This window comes from Betta splendens, chromosome 16, assembly GCF_900634795.4.
Source record: "Betta splendens chromosome 16, fBetSpl5.4, whole genome shotgun sequence".
Taxonomy (NCBI): domain Eukaryota; kingdom Metazoa; phylum Chordata; class Actinopteri; order Anabantiformes; family Osphronemidae; genus Betta; species Betta splendens.
In genome coordinates, this window is record NC_040896.2 from 8,320,173 (window position 1) to 8,343,046 (window position 22,874).

A 22,874-nucleotide genomic window follows, 5' to 3' on the forward strand; every position below is an offset into this window, starting at 1 on the left:
CAAACAGTCCAGGCAGCCCCGCTGTCTTTGGTTTTACATTAATTCATTGGGCTATTAATGGCCTGGCGTCGCGCGAGCTCCTTACCTCACCAATGCAGCCCCACGTGCGCGGTCGACGTGCGCAGCTCGGGAGCGCGCATGGAGGCGGTCCGGGTCTGCCTCAGTTTTCTGTAATCGCTTTTCTGCTGCTGCCACCTCCAGTTAAATAGCACGGACGCGGGAGCGAGCAGACGGCCGTGTGTGAGGATATACTTTTCTCCGTACCTTGGGATTAACACGCGGAATCGACGCATCGACGGCCAGCCGCCAGGTAATGTCGACACACGCGCTCAGCCGCCCCTCGCACGTAGGGTAAAAGTAAGTAAATGTCCCGTGAAAAGTGTCGTTTTCCAGCGGAGACGCGGGAGGAGGAGGGGGGAAGGAGGGGGTGGATGTGTGGGACGAGCCTCCCTTTGTGCGGAGCCGGGGTCACTGCTCCTCAGCGCTAATGTGGACAGTGAAAACGCCGAGGATCCGCACGGCACCCCCTCCCGCCGCCTCCGCCGCCTCCGCCGCCGCCGCCGCGCTTCGCCCCGCCGCTGACCGCCCTCCATCAGTCCCGTCGACGGCTCTTTTAGTCGAGTCCGGCACAAACGCGTCTTTTGTGCGTGTTTTGACTGACTTTAAAACGCCGAGGCTCGCGGTGCTCCCCGTTTGGTGTGCATTTTGGCTAAATACCCCACCGACCGTACCGTAACATTACCGGAGCCTACTTTCCGCCCCCTCCCGCCGCCCTTGGAGCGTCAACGTTAGCTAGCTCCCCATAATCTTCATCATCGCTCGGTTTCGGGGCTGCGCTCGGCCCCCATTGTGCGTCTCGGCCCCACAAACGTTGACCTTCCCGGGTCGGCGCCGTTATTAGGCGGGGGCTGAAGCATCTGACGCTGTTTTTGCGGACTATTAATCCTCCGCGTCGACCCCGGTCCCCCCAACGGGTACCGAACCGGGTACGTGTCCCCATCACCCCCGTGAAACGCCCCCCGGAAAAAGCCCCGCTCCCTCGCGTTTATTCACTTTTTATCTCTCACATGTCGACTACAAGTCGATTTTAGTTCATATTACAAGTTCAATATATTTATTTTCGACGCAGGATTTTGCAATAAAAAGGGGGGCGGGGGTGGATTCATGTTAAAACCATTCTTCTCCCATCGTCTCTAAGTGTTTATGTGATATTTGATGAATTACTTCTTTAAAAAATCCCCTTTCAGAACAATAACTGTCTTATCCATATTTAGGGGCATAATACAATGAAATCGTTTCTTTTCAAGTAAAAAGACAAAGGTAATCCGTTTTACAAATCTAACCCACACACAGAAGATGTTCTTTACCACATATCATCTAGTAGCTCATTAGTTTAACAGCTTTTCCATTGTCTAGCAGGGGCCCTATACATCTGTAATAAGCAGCATTGTGGCTTTGACAAATGTCTTCACCAGCCTACACTTTACACGTCCTCGCCCTCCTCTAACCCATGCACATTCTGCTCTACATTGATTGAATTAAAGCCATCTTCTGTCAGGTCTGCCCATTTGGTTAAGGTGGCACAGGCGAGTAATCTTGACAGTTTTATTGTCTTTATTGTCTGCTGCTGTAGAAAACCGCTGACGGATGTGACATTACTTGCTGTCTTTTACATTTCTCTTCACAGGGCCCACGATGTCCAGTGAAGTGCAGAGACCGGACGACAGCCCCAGCACCAGCGGGGGAAGCTCCGACATCGAACAAAGGGAATCTGTACCACCTGAGCAGGAGCGAGAGCAAGCACAGCCCAAAAAGAAGGAGACCAAGATCTCCAGTAAAACCGCTGCTAAACTTTCAACTAGTGCCAAGAGGTAAGTAAAGGGGGCGAAAGGCTGAATGTGGCTCCAGAGAGCAGCATTTACACAGGGGTTGTTTGTTAAAAATAAAGGCCTCTCCCCTTGTGCCCCAAGGGTGTGAAGTCACATAAAAGGACTGTAGTCCCACAGGCATTGTCACAAACATCCATACTGCTCAGTGTGATGCTACACCCGCAGGAGGAGGTAACTCGCACAGCTCGACAACCCGAGTGTTATTGCTGCTATTTGTGAGAGATATTTTCAAATTGTTTATTTGAATGGATTTGCCTCTTGCTCTGCAGCACTCTTCTCTCTCCTACACTGCCAACGTTTACCTCCAACACTTGGCAGTTATTGCCCCCTTCTCCAGGAAAAGAAAAACAGGCGATGACAGAATTATGCAACCAGTTGAGCAAAAGGTTGGCCCAGGCCAACGAGGCATTTTATAACAGTGATGGATGTTATGAACATCTTCTTTTTGTATCTCTGTGTTTCACCTAAAACAACCTCTATGAAAGGCTTTCAACACAACAAGAGCTGTATCGTGGAGAGTCCTCGCTCATGTCTGAAGTACTATGTTTATATTAACATTCATTTAGCAGGAGCATTTGGACTCGGTTGCACTTCAGCCTAAATTGTTATGTTTTCTGCTGCACATTATCAAAGCTCTGTTTATGCCAGTGCATGATCATTTTTTCTAATTTTGTTAGTGCATCATAGACAAGTGATGACCATGCTTATTTATTCATTTTAAAGTGGCCACATACTTAATTGAGAACATCTAAGTATCTGTCTTGAAGGCTCTATTGATACAGATTGAGAAATTTTGTGAATTTCCAAGTCAAGGTACAAATACATGTTTATACCTCTTCTGTGGCCCCAAGACTAAGAGGGTTGTTTAAAGTCTCCGACCTCTTTGTTCTAACTAGGCTTTTGGAAGTGACCCTGTGAGTTGAGTTGGAACAGCACCATTCTTCAGCAAATGCCTAGCTGAAAATCCTGCTGCAAACTTGTAGAGGTTGTGAAACTCGTGCTGTAAACAGATGGTCACTTGAAATCCATTGCCATTGTTTTATGGTTTTGTCAGATTCTGTGAGACTCATTGAACTCTACATGAGCACTCAAACTAGCACCAACTATGAGTGGAGCTACAGTATGGCAGCTCATACAAAACCCATGGCCACTTAGGGATTTCCACACCGTTTGACATAAGAAAAACTCTTCAGAACAAAGCACATCAGCCTGAAAACCAAGTGTTTTATTACTGGCCAGGTTCCAAAAGTAGTACAGACACCAGCTTTAGTGTGTGTGTAACACAGGATTGAATATGACCCCTTTAGGCTTTACATTATTTGGACAAGTCATGATACCAAATTGCCACCTGCACTGTAGGGAACTGTGGGGAATTAGGTTTTTGACCCAACGATATTAAAAGCAGATTTGTCTCTTAATTTTAACAATACAATCCTCCTTTTGCAGGATTCAGAAAGAGCTTGCAGAAATAACACTAGATCCACCTCCAAACTGCAGGTAAGGAGATGCTATCTTTTTATGGCATATTTCCAAGGACCTCTATCTTTTGTGTGCAGATTATCAAGCTGTGTTGAATGTAGATTGTAGAAATTTGCTCCCTTTCATGGCTTCATGTCTCTTACACAAAGAAAAGGCCAAGCTGTAAAGCACTTGATTTTGTCTCCATTCCCATAATGCTGCTGCTTGTGTGTTTTGTTTTCGATGGTAATCTCAGGTGAATTAGAGTGACTCTAGCCGGTTCTGGCTGTGTGTTGCTGCATAATGCATGCTGCAACCTCTGAGAATGCAGCCTTTTAGATCATTGCACACACACACACACACACACACACACACACACACACACACACACACACACACACACACAAGCACGCAGAATGGTTGCGATGAAATGGTGGAAAATGAGCGGCAGTGTGACTTTAAAACCTGTTTCGATTCTCATGTGGTTCCCCCTCGCTTTGTCGGGGATTTACCACAGACAATGGTTATTGTGTGCTTGTGCCGCGACGCTTAGTCCTTTGAGGAAGAGATATGGTAGCGAGCGAGTGGCAGACCACATGTGCATCGGTCTCCCTTGACATGACAAAAGGCATGTCTTTGGGATGTAGAACCGGAGCCAGGCTTTATTAACCTGAATCACACAAAGTGACAGTGCCATTGATTATGTCTCGGTTTATGTGAGCACAATAATCACTCTGCCGCAAATTAACAAAGACAATGAAGGCAGGTCGTTCCTAGACTGAGGATGCTGTTGTTTTCTGGATATTTTGAATTCACCATTTGTTCATAGGCACCTGCTTAAAATGATTAAGAAAAACAGCTTTATATGACTCATCTGGCGATTTAGAATGACTACACCCTAGACAGCCTTGTTTATTGCATGAATTAATCATCCCTGCTGGGTCTCATCAGAACCCCACCATCATTAACAATAAACATTGAGCTAACCTTTTCATTCCAGCTCACAGCCCAGTTTTGTTATTGTACTGGAGGCTAACAGAGATGTTGTTTTCCTTGAGGACTCTAATCTATTTACACCCCCCACACCCAAAAAAACTAGGTTGGCTCACATGAAGGATTTAGCTGGAGGACACGAGTAAGTCATTTCAAAGTAAAATAATCGCTAGCGGAAATTTCACAGTCATCGTCTTAGTGGGGTACTAGTTGCCTGGGAAACAATTAAGCTTCTTCAAGATAATCCTTTTCTGTGTGTGTTCCCTTTCTGTGTACTAAAATGATACCAGAATCTAATAATGTGCTTTCTGTGATGCACCCGAATAGATTAGCCCTCTGTTAACAATGACAGGGGGTCAGATGCACCAAACACAAATTCCTCATGCAAAAACGATCACAGCACCATTTACATTCTCGCATGAATGAGTGCACACCGCAGCGCGAGCGTCGTCATTTGTATGCTACACGCTCCCCGCTCCTGGCCAGGTTAGCCTGAAAGGTTATTCATTTCATTCCCTGCGACAAATGGAGTCACAGACTATTGGTCCCCTTCAGGAGGCAGACACAGAGTTGTGTTAAGGAGATTCACTTCGGTACATTCAACAAACGCTGCACTGGGGGCTAGCGGATGTGTCATCTCATCTGTCTCTTGGCTTAAGAGCCCCCTCTCTCACCACTTTGTCCTGGTCAGGCAGAATTTGCCATCCTCATCATGTAGTTAAAATCTGCAGTCTCCTTCGTATCACCTACAATCTCTTTAGCATCGCCTTCAGGGCTGTGAAGGGGATCATGCTGCGTTTCTGTCTGCAAAATGGAGAGTCCTGCTTCGTGTCTTTTGGTGTAGTTGTGTGCTAATGGTAAATTTACCATTTATCGCCTTGGAAGTGTTGAGGATCTAATTTATTAAAACATCAGTGGCAGATTTCTGCTTGATAGCTCTAATAAGACACCCACACCTTTTTTCCAAGCATCCATCTAAGGTTACTGTGTTAACCCTCAGCTGCATTTAATAGCACAAACAGTTGTTAAAACAGCCCTTCTGTTTTCACAAATTATATACTTTAGTATGGTTTTTACAGAGGTTGTCTGTTGCCATAAGGAGGCCTTAATAGTAATGCCTAACAAAAAAAAACAGTTTCCATGTGAACAAAATTGTCTCTTAGTTCTATGTCAGTAGGAAAACGCAGGCGAGCTTTATCTCACTCTCAGCTTTGTGACAGCTCGATTGTCACCTTGGCAGTTGTCACACATCAAACGTACCGAAACAATTTGAAGCCCAAGAGGATATGACATGGCAGTTACTCTCCTCGTCGTACACTCCAAGTATATTGTAAAGGCAGCTTGTGTTTTACACCTATTGATGCAAATAAAGCAGCTTTTCAAAGGGAGAATGTTTTCGTGCCTGTGAGGATCCTATTTGCACAAATATTGTTATGATCCAACTGGGAATAAGAATGTTGATTACTTACACTAAGAGAAACATGATTGACTCAGCTGTAACAGTTTGCAAAAGCCTTAAAGATTTTAATTCATGCTGGCAGAATTTTACTTCATATGGAATATAGTTGGATTCTTAGATCACATAAGGGCGTTTCACAGATACCTGGAAAGGTTTCTTGTTTTTTTTCAGTACATTCTCAGGGAGCATTACAGTCAATTCAATGTGTTATGGCTGCATCATAGATGATGATTATTGTCATTGTTTCTTTCATTGTTATTTTTTTTTGTTTTGCCGTGGCTCTTCTGAAAGAGAAGGAAGCATTTTGCTGCATTTCACAGTCCCATCAAACGTCACATTTTCCTCTTTCTTTCATGAATATGCTCTTGTTAAAGTAAATCAATTTGGTATATGCATTTTGTCTGAAAGGCAGCAATTTTCGCTGTTACAATGATCCTATAGCTGTGAGTTGTTAATATTTCTTTTTTGTTGATCCACCAAGAAACGGTGGCAAATAATAGCTGGCAATGGCCCTTTCAGTCCTAGATCATTGTGCTGCTTGATGGAGACACATATACTTTCTTTACATTTACAATGGAGTGATTGTAGAAAAATGTTCAGCTCCCTAAAGCTATAATAGTAAAAGTCAGGCTTTGATGTCAACCCATCTGAATCCAGAGACCAAGGGCATTTTTAAAGCTGACACTCAGCTATCACAGCAGTATAAGCAGTCCTACCACAGGCTGTCTGGGAAATGGAACAAATTGAGGGATAGGTAGACCTCAAAACCAGATCACAGAATAGGACCTGTAGCTCTGTAAACAAACTGAAAGTACTCTCGCAGCATTTAACTGTACAGAATCAATCTAAGCTTGCCACAGTTGACAACCTAGAGTTTTCGGTGGAACCTTGAGTTCAGTTGACAGTTAATTTAAAACAAATAGCTTCTCATTTTCTCATTTTTCACTGGCAGCTAAGTTATTACTGTAGCATTGGATCCATGTGCATATGAAAAACACCATCTCCAGCTGAAGGTTTCTACTTAACTTATTGCAAGAACCTCCATAAGTATTTTTAAATACACAGTTAAGTTCTTACATATGGTATAGAGTAGAAAGACTAGCTAAAGCTGACATAGTAACATCTTTAGGTAATATTCCACTTTGAAAACCCTGTGCAAATACAAAGACCACGCTTACAAAGAAGTGATTACATCTAAGGCTGCCTGTTTGAACACAGCGTTAAAAACTGCATCACACAGACTACAGCTCTACGCCCGCTAGAGAGCAACTAAATATCCACGGTAGCAGGTGGCAGTAGCCTGCACTTGTCATTCAAAGGTGAAAGCAGACTAATTCTTTTCGTGCCACTTTGGCTCAATATATACAACTCAATAGCTTATTTCTACACATGTAAACAAAATTATTCCTGACGGAAACATGACTGCCATTGCCATAAGTCTATAAAGTACAGAATATAACTAAGAAAGAGAATTGCTCCTTAGGAAGGTGTTTCACTAAATGTTTTTTGTATTATTTTTAAACCTTCGAAATTCAATTAGTCATTTCATAGGCCACTACTTTACATATTTAGTTTTTAGTTTCTTCATTATTTTCAGATAAAATGTGTAGATAGATAGTAGACTAATGAATAATAAAGGAGATTAATTTGCAACCCTGTGTTTGTCATGTTATTGGAGCAGTTGACAACAAAGGACATTCTCTATTTAGTACAGCTATATTACATGGCTGGCCTTTAGAACAAATAGACTCCTTTGGTGCCTGAATTTTGTTGTTGTGATGTAATTATGATGCCCAAAACGAAGTTGTCACTCCCAAATGACATCATGCAAGCTGTAGAGAAACCAGTCTTTTCACAGGGCACGCAGCTGATCGCTTCATCGCATAGCCACTGGCTTAAAGCATTGGCATGAATATGTATCACGTCGTCATTATCAAATTTCACTAATAATCGAGACCGTCTTCATTTTAGGTTGTGACCTGTAATTCTCTTCTTGTTGATGGGATCATCTTCATGCTTGTGATGGCTGCACATTAGTCTTGTCTCATACCCCTGGGGGATTGTGTGTGGGTGACACACCAAGCATAATTTCTCACAGCATTACCATGGAGCACAACAGGGGGTTGTGAATATTCATAAGGGGGTGGGGGATGGAACCAGAAGAAAGGGGGGATGTGCTTCAGGGATATCTCCTAGTAATGAAGGTGATCACTGTATTGTGCATGGCCACATCTATAAAGAAATGTAAGCAGGATCTTTCCAGTGTGATTTACGTTTGAAGCGGGTAAAATAATGATGGCTACATCTGACATCTACCAGTGAATCAGGTTTTAACAATTCCTTGTTCTATAATCGCTTCCTTAATAAATATGGATGAATTATAGGCACCCATCTGTGTCTGACACTGACATGTCCTGACCTTTTTAGTTAAGGCCTTGTTCATTGACTGCAAAATCTAAAGAGCTTCATAAAATCAACACTCTCTAGTCAGAATCTCTGTGGAAGAATAAATAAGTACACATACAGTAAATGTGTTTTGCTGGAGATGTTCTAAAGGATATCAAATATTATGCAGGGTTAAAGGGTACTAAGAATGTGTGGGCAAAATTAGCCTTTAAATATATTAGTGAAATAAAGAACGAGGGAACAAATGCTAATTGGAAACAAATCTGTCCCAAACCTTATGTTGTAATGTAAAAGGAAGCAAATAAATGTATCATTTATAAGTATCAGAGTATAAAATAAAAACCTCAATACAGAAAGTAATACACTTAGAATTTAATGTTTCGATTTGTACCTTGACTTAATGATTCGATCTTAAGATTATTCTTGTTCTTGTTTTGTTCAAATAGAATAGCAAATGATAAAAATTTAGTGACCCAGAACCTAAAGGTCTTTGGACAACAATACCAATAGCTGTTAAATAAAGATGAAACTCTGGTCTTGCTTTACTTACATAAACCTGAAATAACTGAGAAATATAGAAGGTGAACAGATGGGAAAACAATATCATACTATGTAATAGAGGAGATTTTAATTTTCGGCAGAACTATTAATCTGTTATTGTACGTCATAGAAAACGGGTACTGCTTCACCTTTATGAGACCTATATGATAGGTTAGGAATAAAGGAGCCATGTGATAATAATAAATACAGATATTTTCAGCCAAAACTAAAATATGTTACAGCACGATAGACTGCTACTGATGACCAGTTTTCTTTGTTCATACTTGTAACATCTGCTGAAAATCATCAGAATTGAATCCTCTGAACTCATCATTACTTTTTGCATCATTTTTTTCCCTCGCACACTCCTGAGTGGAAAAGAAAATATTGCTCCTCCACAATAACTGTAACATATGCTCTCCCTCTCACACCGGCCACAGTTTTATTTCCTTAACGTTTTCCAGCGTGCCACTTGTTTGACAGCAAACACAGCCTGCCTTGATTCATGTGTATCATTGAAATCTCTATGTGCTCATTTGTGAGGTAGTTTTCTGGTAAACATTTGTCCAGAATGTTATTAATGGGTTGGTGGGACTGAGCATGATGCACGGCGTGAGGACATTCCACGGTGAAGCCTTGCCATTACACTGTCAGTTTCACAGAATCTGTTGAGGTCATTGAAAATGACTGAGAGGTAATATGAGGCTGACATGAACACAAACACAGGAATATTTTGGCAAGCAAACAAATACAGTAACTCAAAACTTAACAGTCACTCTCAGATCCCATTACCCCTATGACTGAGATCTAAAAACCTAATACATCTCCCTCTGGCATTACAAATCAAAATCTCTGCCAAGAAGATTTAACATGTCTTCAAGACACATTTGCAGTCAGGGGGATGAAATGTTAACATACTTAGCATTCTGTTGCAAGTGGGGAAATTAATAATAACCGATGAATAACATCACAGATGAATGGCCTTTTCTCTGTGTTAATTTGTTTAACCTGCAGCTTAAAAATCTTACATTTCTCTGCCAGCTAACCTCTGGGCTAATATGGTGTCTAGAGAAAAGACCAGGCTCCACGGCAGATCTGGCAGCTCAGCTTATTCTGATCACTGACCTTTCGGTAATAGGTCTATTCCCTCTGCCACATGGCCAAATGGCTGCCCAGAGTGCTTTTGAGGAAAGAGCAGGAATAGGCTGCAGAGCCTCTTATAATTATGGCTGAATAGACTTTTAGTGCAGTCTGTGAAATTACAATTTTTAAGATTGTACTCTTCGCTAATTTAGTTCATAAATTGCAAGAGACTGCAGTTATGTCTTGGAGGCAAATCAGTTTTTTAGGCAGTTTCCTCTCCTGAAGCTGTGTTCCTGTAAATCCCTGGCTTGCGAACTGATTTGCATCTCAGCACTTGTTTTATTCAAGCAAAGCAAATGTTTATAATTACCCCTCTAAACTTTTAATGTATTATATTGAAGATTTAGCGTTTCTTATTCAGATGTTTTCGCTGTCTGTGACACTGCATTGGTGAAGGGTCATACGGTCTATTTATTAAGATCTTGTACTATGAATTGAGTCATGCTTCACAGCAGAGGTTTGTTGTGTAAGTGATATTGTTATGACTCGGAACGTTGAGCTGTTTCCTTTATGCAAAGGCTGTGTGTTATGGTAATGATATATATTCTGCATCATTCATTTTCAGCCAGAGGTAAACATTTGCACAGCATCAGACACTGTGAGCATGCAGCTGCTCAGGAAAATGCTCACTGCACCAAAATGTCTGTTGAACCCCAGACGCTTCTTGTAGAATCAGAGGGAAAGGCTGTGGATAATAAACAGATTCTCACCCTGTTTGGATTGATTGTGCTCAGCATGTGACGTTCCCTTCTTGTGAGAATGAAATTGTGTTATTCCCTTTTACTTGGAAAGCATGCAACCACAGACGCCACCATTTTCCTTGTTGTTGGATAAATCGTACGGTCAGTAATTGCAGTATTCATTGTACAGATGAACAATAAAAGGCTTGATTAAAAAACAAACCATGTCATTTGAGACAATAAAGACAAGAGAACAGAGGAAGGAGGTGTCACCTCGGCTGTTGAGCTGCACAGTAATTGGTCTTGGAGCTGTTTCACGGTCGGGGGGAAGAAGATTGCTTCATTAAAGTTCCTCCTCTGATAACCGCAGCAGCCACACTGATAGAAAGGAAGATCTTAACTGAATGGCAGCGCCATGAGGAAAGAATGTGCCTGTGGGGAATGAACTGGGATGGGAAGTAATGCTGATAATGGCTTTATTTGTGCTTGGCAATATTCATGAGATCCAAAACCTACTGATTCACATTCAATTACTGCTTTACTTTCCTGTTTTCTTTATCAGCCCCTTGGTGCAGATTTTGGCTCAGACGGCCTTTCACCGGTTACTGTAAACAGCCTTTGTGTGACAAGCTGCTTTGTTGCATAGCCAGTATTTTGACCAGGAACAATAGCGTTATGACAGTTGTTGGTTGATAAATCAAAGTTACATTTCCCCCATATGTGATAAATGTGACCCAGTCTTCAGAGCATTAAACCACACTGCTTTAGCGTTGAAAGTTGGGCAGTACGGTACAGTACAGTACGGTGTGGACTTCCTTCCATGCAGCACACCAGCTGTGTGAATTTCTACAGTGACCAGCTTTAATTACGGGAAGAAGAAACGTTATGTTTGTATGTCCACCTCTAGGAATGACCAGCTATCATGTTTGCCTGTGGAACTAAATGCACCAAACGTGCCTTGCATTTTTGTGAAATCAATATTGCTATCGACTGCACAGGGTGAAGAAAACATGTCTTTAAAGGGGTGTGAATGTTTTTTGACAGTTTTCTGAGAAATCGAGATGGAAGAATGACATTTTACTTCAGATTATTCAACACCACAAGCGTCTCCCACACTTGTGAGTTACACTGTTACATGATCAGTGAGAGATTTGCAGTCTGTCACTGAAATGGCATGGAACAAGAGATGTACGACTAGTCTGAGCTTCACCAGTTTGCTCTGTGTACTGTTCCTTTGACAGCAGACAAGTGGCTGTGGATTGTTTGTCTAAATGATGGTCTTTTGACCACATGCAGTCATTTTAAGCACACAAGATGGTTCTGTTGTTTCCCTGCAGCTGTGGCTTTGACTTTTGTGTTTTTTAATAGTGGTTGCATGCAGTGCTGTCTTAGCTGTGGGGACGGGAGTTTTTTTGATCTGTTCTGGTCTGTCATTTCAGTTGGGTCCAGACTGTGCTAAAACAAATGAATATTCAATGTCGTTTAACACATTTTCGTGAAAGAAACTGGCAAATCTTTTTTTTTTTTTAAACCCTGTAAATTTGATAGAGATAAGACTTTATTTATAGATTAATTTATGGTAGGAAGTCGTGTGAGCATCACCAGCTTATCTGATGACTGCATTTATTTCATCGTCACCTGATACCTGATGGCTCTGGGAATTAGCTGTGGGTGACAGTAACTGAGATGGGTTAGTGATTTTTCAGAGATTAGCCTCGCTCTCATACCGCAAGATAAAGGCTATCTTTTGCCATTGCCACCAATCTGTAGATTGCACTGACTGTTACATACCAGTGTGAATGACTAAATGAGAAAAGGGCACCCCAGTCTCACATACTGCATCATGGGAATAAAAGGTCATTTAATATATATGAAAATCATTTCAGCTGACTGTGATTGTGGGAAATGGCTTAAACCGTTTTTAGAAACTGATCTTGGATGGTAAAAATGACGAAGTATGTCTGCAGTACCTTTTTATATTCCACGAAGAAACTGTTTCTTTAATCCTTCTACTGAAACCCGCTCTCAGTGGGATCTCCATCGAGCCTTTCTCAGCCTTGTGCTCTATGATGAGCATTTCGTTGAGGTAAAGCACTGAACAAGGTCAGTGGATATGCAATTACTGCTTCATAGGTAGCAGAAACATCACTTTGTGACCGAATTGTTTCGGCAAAACTAGCTGTTGTTGATACCACAGTTAACAGACTGTTACGTCAGTTAAATCATATCAGGAAAAACAACCAACCCTAATGAAAGGCAGCAAAGTAAATCTGCTGTAAAACACTATTTTGGGGCCGTGTTGCAGAGGAAGCAGCCCAGCTGTCAAAGTGGGTCCTGCATGAGCATAATCTCAGAGGACAGGGCAGTGGCAAGATTCTCACAGACACCCGCACACTAATGTATCCCAGACCCTTGAAACAAATGACCCAAATACTCAGTGAATCAAGTAATTTGGCTGACAGTGCACTGCAGATGTAATGTTACTTACAGAGGCTATTATTACTGCAGCCTGCATCGAAACCCATAGGAGCACTGCTACTCCACTAAACGTCATGTGTCTGTGCAGATCTGTCTGCCTTAAGAGTAGATTGTTTCCCTGAAGAGTGAGAATAAAACAAGTGACGTGTAATATTTCATTGACTGTTGCTTTTAGTTCCAGGGCTCAGCGTTTTATTGACTCATCCTCATTAGCACCCTCATCGACTTGAATATTAAAACTAATCATTTACTTATTAAGCACTAATTGCGGGTTTGCATTACAAGACAGTATGTATGAAAGAATCGACTTGTTGCTCAACATAACAACCCCTACCACTAATGATTGGGCATTTTCTAAACAGAGCATAAGATAATGCATGTAAACCATACATTAATGAAGCATGGATGCTGTGCTGCACCTTACTGATGCTATGTATCCTACAATAACATGACTAAAGTAGAACTAAAGCAATGGCCGCACCGTTCACCTCTCCCAAACCTAATGGCTGAGAGAGAGACTGTCAGACCCTGAATGAGCTGGCCCTCAACCAGCTGCAACAAAGCACCACAGGAACGCCCAAGCCGATGGGGGGAGGAGGTCTCCAAGCAACAGCCAGTGGTGGCATGCACATTCAGCTATTGACTTAGCCTTTATCCGCAGCCCTTGTGTGGTTGTCAGATTCCCTACAGCAATCTCTCTGTTGAATGAGGACCTCTGCCATGTCCGCTCATTTCTATCTTTCTATCTTGTCTAGGTTATTATCACTTGCTACAGACTCATCAGCCTCAAAGGAATATCTGAATATCTCCTTCTATTTGGCCGTGTTAGAATATGCTATAGCCTCCCGTCTTTTTCTCCGTGGTGTCAGGGAAGCGTCTGAATAGCGTAGCACTAATGGAATTTTACCTTGAGGTGTGTGTAACAGTAATTCAGCCACAAGTTTCACAGAGGAATGGCTGGAACGGGAAATAACCTGTTCTGTCGGAGACATACAGAGATTTTATTATGTATGTATGTATGTATGTATGTATGTATGTATGTATGTATGTATATGTGTATGTATGTATGTATGTATGTGTATGTGTATGTGTATGTTGTATGGTGTATCTATCTATATATATATATATTATATATATATCTATATCTATATATATATATCTATATATTATTATATATTATATATTTATATATAAATCTAGAAAGCAATATAAATAGTGTGTAATGCTTTACAGTATGAATCACTCACTCAGCTTTATTCTGGCTAATTACAAGCAACAACAGACTTGTAATCAAAAGCCACAATGGGAAGCAGTGTAGTTTATGACACATCTGACCACATCTAAAGGAACATGTTTATGACTCTTAACAGCATCCACCAAACACTGAAGGAGAAGTAAAATTTTTTTTTATCTGTGGAAGAATTTATAGTAATATTACTGTAGTAATAAATTAGCTCAGCTGGAAAATCACAGTGATGTGGGTGACGACAAACACCCACTATCTATCACTGTCTTTGGACCAATTCCTCAGCCATTTGTCATCCAGTGGATCCGCGCCGACCCTGGATGAAGACGAGCGGCTGCTTTAATTGTGGATGCAGGCACGAAAAACATGAATTGATGTTAAGAATACTTAAAGGCTTCAATTACAAATTATTCTGTTTAAAAGCAGCCTCTTCGGGTCCTTTTTAAAGATTCAGGTGTATTAGGTGCTTGTCTGGGAAGTCTGGGAAATTGTTCAGTTCAGTGTGTGTTTGTGTACAAATTTACAGATTATTAGAAGACCAGTCAGGCCGGTAGCATCGGTGCTTTAGTATTTGATGGTATTCAGCTACATTCATCTGTAGTAGGCCAATAATAAACACTGAGGGCAAACGTGAACAGATTTATCAGTCAAGGAATTCTTGTGACTGTTTGTCTGCTGGGAATTTTTCAGTCTAGGTGGTCAAGGACAGCCCTTGAGGTAGGTCATTTAACAAACACAGCCTTGGCAGCTTGTCAACTTCTCTCAAACCTATCCATTTTCAGTCAAGACGTGAAGGAATTGTCCTTTGCTGAATAACACATCAGACGACTGAGCACAATTTGTGCACAATTTCAGAATGTGGTTTACCATCACTTTATTGTTGAGAGTCTTTCCAAGCACAACTACCTGCTGGCTATCAAATGTCAGTATCCGATCCTGTGCGACTATGAATCCTTGTATTAGATCATTCCTTTCATTCAGAGCATGTGGTTTCCAAACAAAACACATTTGCTTTAATTTAGGGCATTTTTGGGCAGCACTGGTGCCAGAACAAATGAAACCAATAGTGTAAATATTTCTTAATGTCAATACTCCTTCTCTGACAGGTTCAATGAAAACATGCTCAGCAAAACCATCACTAACAAGCGTGTCTTGTGTATAAACAAACTCTGTGTCCGCGATCTGTGCACCATATATCCAGCATCGTTTCTCAATATCCTTTTGCTTTTGTTGTTTTAGTTTTGCTCATACAAAAACATTCAAGATATTCTTTGTGCTTGAAACAACAGAAGTCCAGATTAAATATGTCCTTATCAACGGTCTATTCTGAAGTAATTCCCTAGAGGAGAAGTCATCATAATTAGCTAATTAAAGAAGGCTTAAGAGAGGGGCAGTGTAAAAGTAGATTAGTGGAAATTTGCATGTGTGGACACTGAAGGAAATGTCTCTTTTCTATTTGTGGAAAATGATCTATTGTCAAGAGCGTGCTTGAGGCCACATGCTGCTTTTAACAGCTTGTTGTTTGAGGCAATTGCACATTTGCTTTCAGGGACTGTTTGCCTCCGATTGTTGGTTTATGTCTAAGTTAAAGTGAACAGTGATATCACAGCCTCGTGTGAAAGCAAACCCAGTTTACACTCACACAGAAGCCCACATCAGCCAGCAGTGTGGGGTTGGCGTTAAACACCATCTCTGGTAATTACATGAAATCGGAGGGATTGTTCATTGTCCCAGGCTTTGTGATCTGGACATTGTCACGGTCTCTTCCTGGCTCTGTGCCCATGCAGGGTCTTACCACAAACAACGGTGGGGGGAGGGAGACCTTAATATGGGAATGGCATTAATTACTAAGCCTATACAACAGATGTGACCTTCAGCCTCCACTCAGCATAAATATGCATCTCCTGGAAATAAACTGGCTCAAATATAAAATAAGCAGAATGTCTCTGTATAAAATGTATTCACTAATGTATGTATTTACTTAAAATGAATTTTATTTTTATATCTCTGTGCTCTTCCCTCCTAATGTCATAAGTGTTTGGTGTTTTTATCAATACTCACATGTTTCTTCAGCAACTCATCTCCCAATAGCAGCTAATCTAATCCGCTAATCAAAGTGTTGAAACATAATCTGAATTTTCCTAAATATATAAATATACTTGGCACAAAACCCCCTTAAACCTCCACAGCTTTAGTAAACCCGACTCTCTTTTACTTTAGCTGCTCATTTTCCCCAAATCTGTCTGCCTACTGGCAATTTGAGCCCAGCCCGTCGAGTCAGTGCACTATGCTGATTAACATTTTATCTTTTGTTTCAATTTCCCAGTGCCGGGCCCAAAGGAGACAATATCTATGAGTGGAGATCGACCATCCTGGGCCCCCCGGGCTCAGTGTATGAGGGAGGGGTCTTCTTCCTGGACATCGCCTTCACACCAGATTACCCCTTCAAACCGCCCAAGGTAAGCAGCCAGTATTGTAGCAGTGTTTACACAGAGTATAACCACACATTTACCTTCTCTGTGCACATGCACACAGCCACAGTCATGTTTAATGCAAATTAAATAGCAGTTACATTCGGGAATGTGGACGCAGATGGGCCGATCACATGGAGTCATGTTTCTGTCAGCCAGATCATGTCCAGTGTTCTCCCTCCTTTGTCTGTTTTCATCTCACCTGCTGAATGCCCGCTGTGCTTACCAGCTAGTTGCTAAGTATGTCTGTCATCTGTGGGGTCGCTTTTGGATTTTAGAGCATCTGACGCTGGTGGAAAAATATGCTTACGAGAGTTAATCTTCACGGTAAACTTGCACCAAACCTGTTAACTGAAAGAGGCTAAATGCCCTTTGGAGTTAATGAAGACAGAGTCGGGCCGTCACATCTTTTAGCCTTAGGTTGGTTTAAAGCACTAGATCGTCACTGAACCATGACACAGAGCTTTAATTGACCCTCCTTTAATCCACCTCGTGAGGTTAATGTCACGCTGGTTTCTGTGTAATGAAGGCTGTTTTCAGATATGCACTAGAAGCCTGAATAAGCTGTATGGAAGAAATGTCATAGTCCTTTAGCCTAGACATTAAACGGACATTTGCTTAGATGATCCTTGGTGCAAAGCGCTCATTTAAAGACTAATCCAAGTAAATATTTATTTTTAATGTTTCTATCCTTCAGAAAACTGATTTTACTAATTTAACTGATAATACATGTGTGAAAGAGTCATGCTGGTACAAGCACGGGGAGGATCCTCCACTGTACACCATGAGCAAGTGCTGAATATATGGGTGAACAGATGTGGAGGAACAACATAAGTTAGAGAACAGAGTGACACAACGTTAGTGGAGCATGTGTTAGGTCAGAGACACTGTGGCCTTTGGTCCAGCCGCTTTACAACTTGAGGTGCACTTTCCTACACCTTCGCTTCATGAAACACTGTCGGGATGTAATCTTGCTGAATCCTGACCTGGTGAAGGTTTTATTTGCTGTGTGCTCTACTGAGCACCTTAGCCGTGCTGTTGAGTGGATGTTATTATTGAACATGCGGAGAGTCGGGGCCAATCTCCCTTTAGTTCACGCCGCACCTTATTACCCTTTCACTTGGCTTTTTTTTCTCTCGCCTCTCTCTCTCTGTTATCCCAACTCCTCCCCGTGCTCGCTCGCCCTCTTCTCTCCCTACTTCTCATTCTTTGTGCTGTGTAACCACCAGCTCTGTGTTTGACAGCAGACTCAAACAAATCCACAGGCTCCGGCCCAGCTTTCTGTACCCAGAGGGGCTTGAGTGTTTCCGCCCCCTTCAATATCTCCTGCTCCTTCAACACACTGTGATCTGCAGCCAAACCCCCCCTGCACACACACACACACACACACACACACACACACACACACACACACACACACACACACACACACACACACACACACACACACACACACACACACACACACACACACACGTTTTTTCCGGCCGGTCGCTGCCATACACTCCCTCACTATAGCAATGCTCCATTGGTGAATGCACTCACAACCTCAGGCTTGGGAATCTTGGATCTAGAACACACTTGCTTTTTGAAATCTCCAAGTAAAACAAGAGCCCTCTCCCTCAGTCTGACAAGTTTGCCAGGTGGATGTGTTTCTGTTTTTGAACCAGGCCCAGCAGAGGAACACTGTGACTGCACAAGGTGAAGGGGTGCAAGGCATGGTTATTTATAACGTCCTGCCCTTTGTGGTGTTTGGAAATGCCAAGGCTCATTAGAGGTTTCCTTTGGAGGGTCGAGGTCAGGAGTGCCAGATGTTGGTGATTGGAGCAGCAGAGCAAACTGAGGTGTCAAGTGTCAGGAGCAAACAGATGTCATACTCAAAATCGAGCTGATGTGGCCTGAATCCAGCGGTGGGACGTACGTTGTTGGGTCTGTCTGAGAGTCACATCATCATCTAAGGCTGTGTGGTGGGAAGAAGCTGTTAACTGTGAGAGTATAGGAATTAATTTACACTTGGGTGCTCGTGTCCAATATCACAGTTGTTATTGATGTGGTGCTTTGATTTGATGCTGCCCTCTGTTGGTGAGCACAATTCAGTAGAACATCATTACTCACTAATAAGAGAGAGGTTTCATTTCATACACGGTAAAATAAAAACGGATCAGTATCAGTCTCTGACTGCAATTAAAGGCTCTTCTCTCTCAGGTTCTGTGTTTGTGTGGCTACAATGACAAATGGCATTAGATGAACCTCATTGGAGCAATCAGGCAGACCCATTATACTGATACCGATGCTGATATATCAGTGCTAATGTGAATTAAGGAGAGGATGGAGGTGAAGGGCTCCCAGCAGCTTCTAACTGTCCTCCATGTCTCATCTTTGTTTGTTTGCAGTTATAACAAGCTTCTCAGCCTTTCAGGCTATTAAGGTCTTTAACCTCATCTCCTGCAGTCATCACTGAGTCACAAATTACCCTGACCATGTTTATCACGTCATGTACTGCTGCTGTGCTCTTACCTGAAATTAAATCAGTTCAGTTTAGTCCGTAAGTAGACAAATAACTTAAACCAACGCTTTGTGCCTTTGTATCGTCAGGTAACCTTTCGTACAAGGATCTATCACTGCAACATCAACAGTCAGGGGGTGATCTGTCTGGACATCCTGAAGGACAACTGGAGCCCTGCACTCACCATCTCCAAGGTGCTGCTGTCCATCTGCTCCCTGCTCACAGACTGTAACCCAGGTAAGACGTGGGCATTTGATCATAACTACCTGTAGATCAATGAAGTAGTTAAGGTAGTCAGTTTTTGTGCACTTGAATTAGCTTTAGACTTGATTGTTATTTTGGAAACGTGTTCAGGTGTTAAACGCGTAATAAGGTTCTGGAGTGACAGAGTAGGAAGCGAGAGCAGCCGTTTCATTAAAGATGAGAACATATTTTTATATTGATTTAAGGCAAGTTGACACACAGTCACAACTACTAATGGTATATAAAATAAAGCAATCCTGTTCAAACGCTCTTTGTTTCCAAGGCCGTCTCTCCAGTGGCAGATGTTTGGCACATTCAGGGGCTTGAAATTGTAAATAATACAATCATAAAACATTTTCACTAGCGAGAGAAGCGTGTGAGTCACAATGAGTGTGTAATGACTAATACGATCAGGCAGGATGCTGTGAAAATGACACTGATTTTTTATTTACCTTTTTGGCTTGTGATCCGATTGTCATGCATCACTGCTGTCTCTCTTTAAGCACAGTGCTCCATCATTAAACAGTGTGAATAGGTGGGAGGGGAGTGAGCGCACACTGGAAAATGAGTGTAAAAAGCAGGAAAGCTTCCGGCAGGGCGAATTATTGGGTCAGTGGTCCACCTTTAAAAGGGTGTGAAATGGCCATTTTGCACTGCCATACTAGCAGCAATCTTGTGTTCGGTGTGGAAGCTGGCCAAGTACAGAGAACCTGCGTGGATGATGGTGGTTTTATGGTCATTTTATGGTTTTCTTTGACTCCCTCAGAAGTTACATACTCTGTTGCTCTTGAAGGGATTTCTTTGCTTTTAATATGATTAATTGTTCAGTGATACAACTGAATGTAAAACTATGTAATGAATCTACATCGGGTCACTATAACAAAATGAAACCAACTTTTGCCTTTGCCCCAAAAGCATGGCATCAGTGTTGTACAGTATTTTTTGTTTCTTTGTTTTATTGATGATTCAAGGCATATGTTGATTTTAAATAGTCTGAAGTTTATTAAAGATCCTAAAAACAAAATCAGTATCATCAAATCACTTATTTACTCAATTTACTGTTTGTTTACTGCTGCTCCAAACTTAGAACCAATGTGGAGAGAATGAAAGCACAGATTTATACCAGATGGAAAAGCGGTTATTAATATCCCATAACTCCACACATACCAGGTGTGAATGGGCCTATTTCTGTCATTCATTTTGTTTTTAATGCAGTTTTGCCTAGAGTGATTTGAATCTGCTGAACAGTTTGCATTTCTGCGATAACAAACCATCATTTACACAGACTTGATAATAACCCACGTCTGAGGGTGGATCTCTCTCTACAGGTGACAGGATTACTGCTGTCCAGCTGCGGGCGACTGATCATATGTTACAGTGACTTACAGACTGTCTCTCTCACTTTTCAGCCGACCCCTTGGTGGGCAGCATTGCCACACAGTACCTGACCAACAGAACAGAGCATGACAGGATAGCCAAACAATGGACGAAGAGATACGCCACATAGACTCTGCGCTGCGAACCCGCCCCTCAACATCCTTCACCCTTCAGTGTACCTCTCTCTACCTCTCTGTCACCCTTAGTCTGTCAAAGCACACTCACTAAGTGCAACAGTATACCTGCCCTCCTGTCACCCTCCTCTTCCTCCTCCCTCCCTTTTATCTGTTTATTTTCAGTGTAAAAAAAAAAGGAAAAGACATCAAACAATAACAAAAAAATGTCCTTTGTTCCTTGTTGACTTGAAAGCTTCTTTTTTATACAAAGAGTAGATTGGGATTTTTATTTTCCAATATCTGAATGTTGGAAGTATTGTATTTGAGAAAAAAAACAGAATATTATAATGATCATAAACATTTTCCTCCAGCTATATGGTATGTATTTTCATTTCCTTAGTGGCACCTGGAACAAACATGCAGAATATATGCTTTTACTTTGTTTTTTATTTTGTTATTTGTCATCAGTATGTTATCTGCATGGAACAGGATAGTTTGCGTCAATGGATCCTTCATGCTTTTTAACTTGCTCTGATTTTGTTTGTACTGTATGTATTTTTTCAAAGGCTTTTGAGGCAGACCACAAAAGTATAGGTCTGCCTGTGAAAGAGGCAGGACTTGTATATTTACTGGCTACCCACCACCTCTGCAATTGCAGAGTGGTTTTTTTGTGCACTTGTATTACTGAAGCACCCAATAAAACACACTGTGGTTGGCTTGTGAGACAACACTTTGCTTCTATTTGTACAGCTGCAGTTCAATACCTTCCGTAAATACCTTCTACTCATTTTGTCCATTACTAACCTTATTAAAAAAGGTGGAAACACATTTAAATATGCATTAAATCACTTTAGACATGATGTCTGCTACAAGTTGGTGCAGCACTTTTATTTTTTATACAGTCGGATGAATGAATCCTGATCATTTTATCACATCACCTTTTCTTTAGTTCAACCGTTTGACAGTTTGACTTTTCCATCTCCACATGTTGCATTAAATGCATGCTCCTTTAGGTTTTCAACAGACTGCACCAGAACAATTTTTCTACTGTAAAAGTAGTCATCAGGTTCGCTTAGTGGTGGATAACTACATGTTGGCATTTAGCTCAAGCCTCTGCTGCACCAGCTCTATTAGTCAGGGACATGCAGCGTCAATATGCTGTAATTATTCACACACTGGTCATTTTAAAGTAATTAACAGCTTTGAGGCGACACGAAGTCTGAAGGAGCATTCAACAAACAGATACTACACATGCTGCTGTGAATGTAACGCACAACGCAGTAATCACTTGGATGTGCAATACATTGTGTTAGCTGTAATATTCCAGTGATCAGTCGTAGTCCCTATTTACAAATAAAAACTTAAATGTAGCAGGATTAGTTCACACTGATGTCACTGAACACAAACTGTTTTTTCAGCATGACAATTTGCCGTTAATTAATAGGGAACACAAGCTTTTGAATATTTTCTTCTGAACTGATTTGCTGATTTCTACAGATTCCCAGTTGTGGCACTTAATCCTGTTCTAGTTTTACTGAATGTTGTGATTGACTCTTGGTGGTAAGCATATATAATATAGTGGGCTGAAGCCAGCAGGCTTCTTGCCAAGCAGGGCTGTGTTATTGGGTGCTGAAATAACAATGCTGAATATACTGTGTAGTAATATTTGCCAGAGATTAGATTATAGAGTATTTGATAAGAGTTGCCGGGTCATAAACATATATTATTTATGGCCTTTGAGGAAGAGACTGGAACATAAGTGTACTCATTTTACGTCTGCTTGCAGTTGTGTAATCAGTCGTGTCTGATTGTTGGACTAGATGACATCCACATTTACCAGCTTGTGTTTTAAATGTTCACTGTACATGA

The 22,874-nt window shown here is 41.6% G+C and overlaps 1 protein-coding gene across 2 annotated transcripts; it reads left to right on the forward strand.

Annotated features, from left to right (window-relative positions):
- The first annotated feature begins 160 nt into the window (after window positions 1–160).
- Window positions 161–21,733, forward strand: ube2e2 (ubiquitin-conjugating enzyme E2E 2). Of its 2 annotated transcripts, none has more exons than XM_029128260.3 (6): window positions 161–310; window positions 1,688–1,871; window positions 3,336–3,386; window positions 16,619–16,751; window positions 19,359–19,506; window positions 20,922–21,733. In XM_029128260.3, the coding sequence occupies exons 2-6, from the start codon at window positions 1,696–1,698 to the stop codon at window positions 21,017–21,019; spliced, it is 606 nt and encodes a 201-aa protein (XP_028984093.1). In that variant the 5' UTR covers window positions 161–310; window positions 1,688–1,695; the 3' UTR covers window positions 21,020–21,733. The 2 variants fall into 2 exon arrangements, with proteins under 2 accessions (XP_028984093.1, XP_040923595.1); XM_041067661.2 differs by lacking the exon at window positions 161–310 and adding an exon at window positions 1,171–1,586.
- The last annotated feature ends 1,141 nt before the right edge of the window (window positions 21,734–22,874 follow it).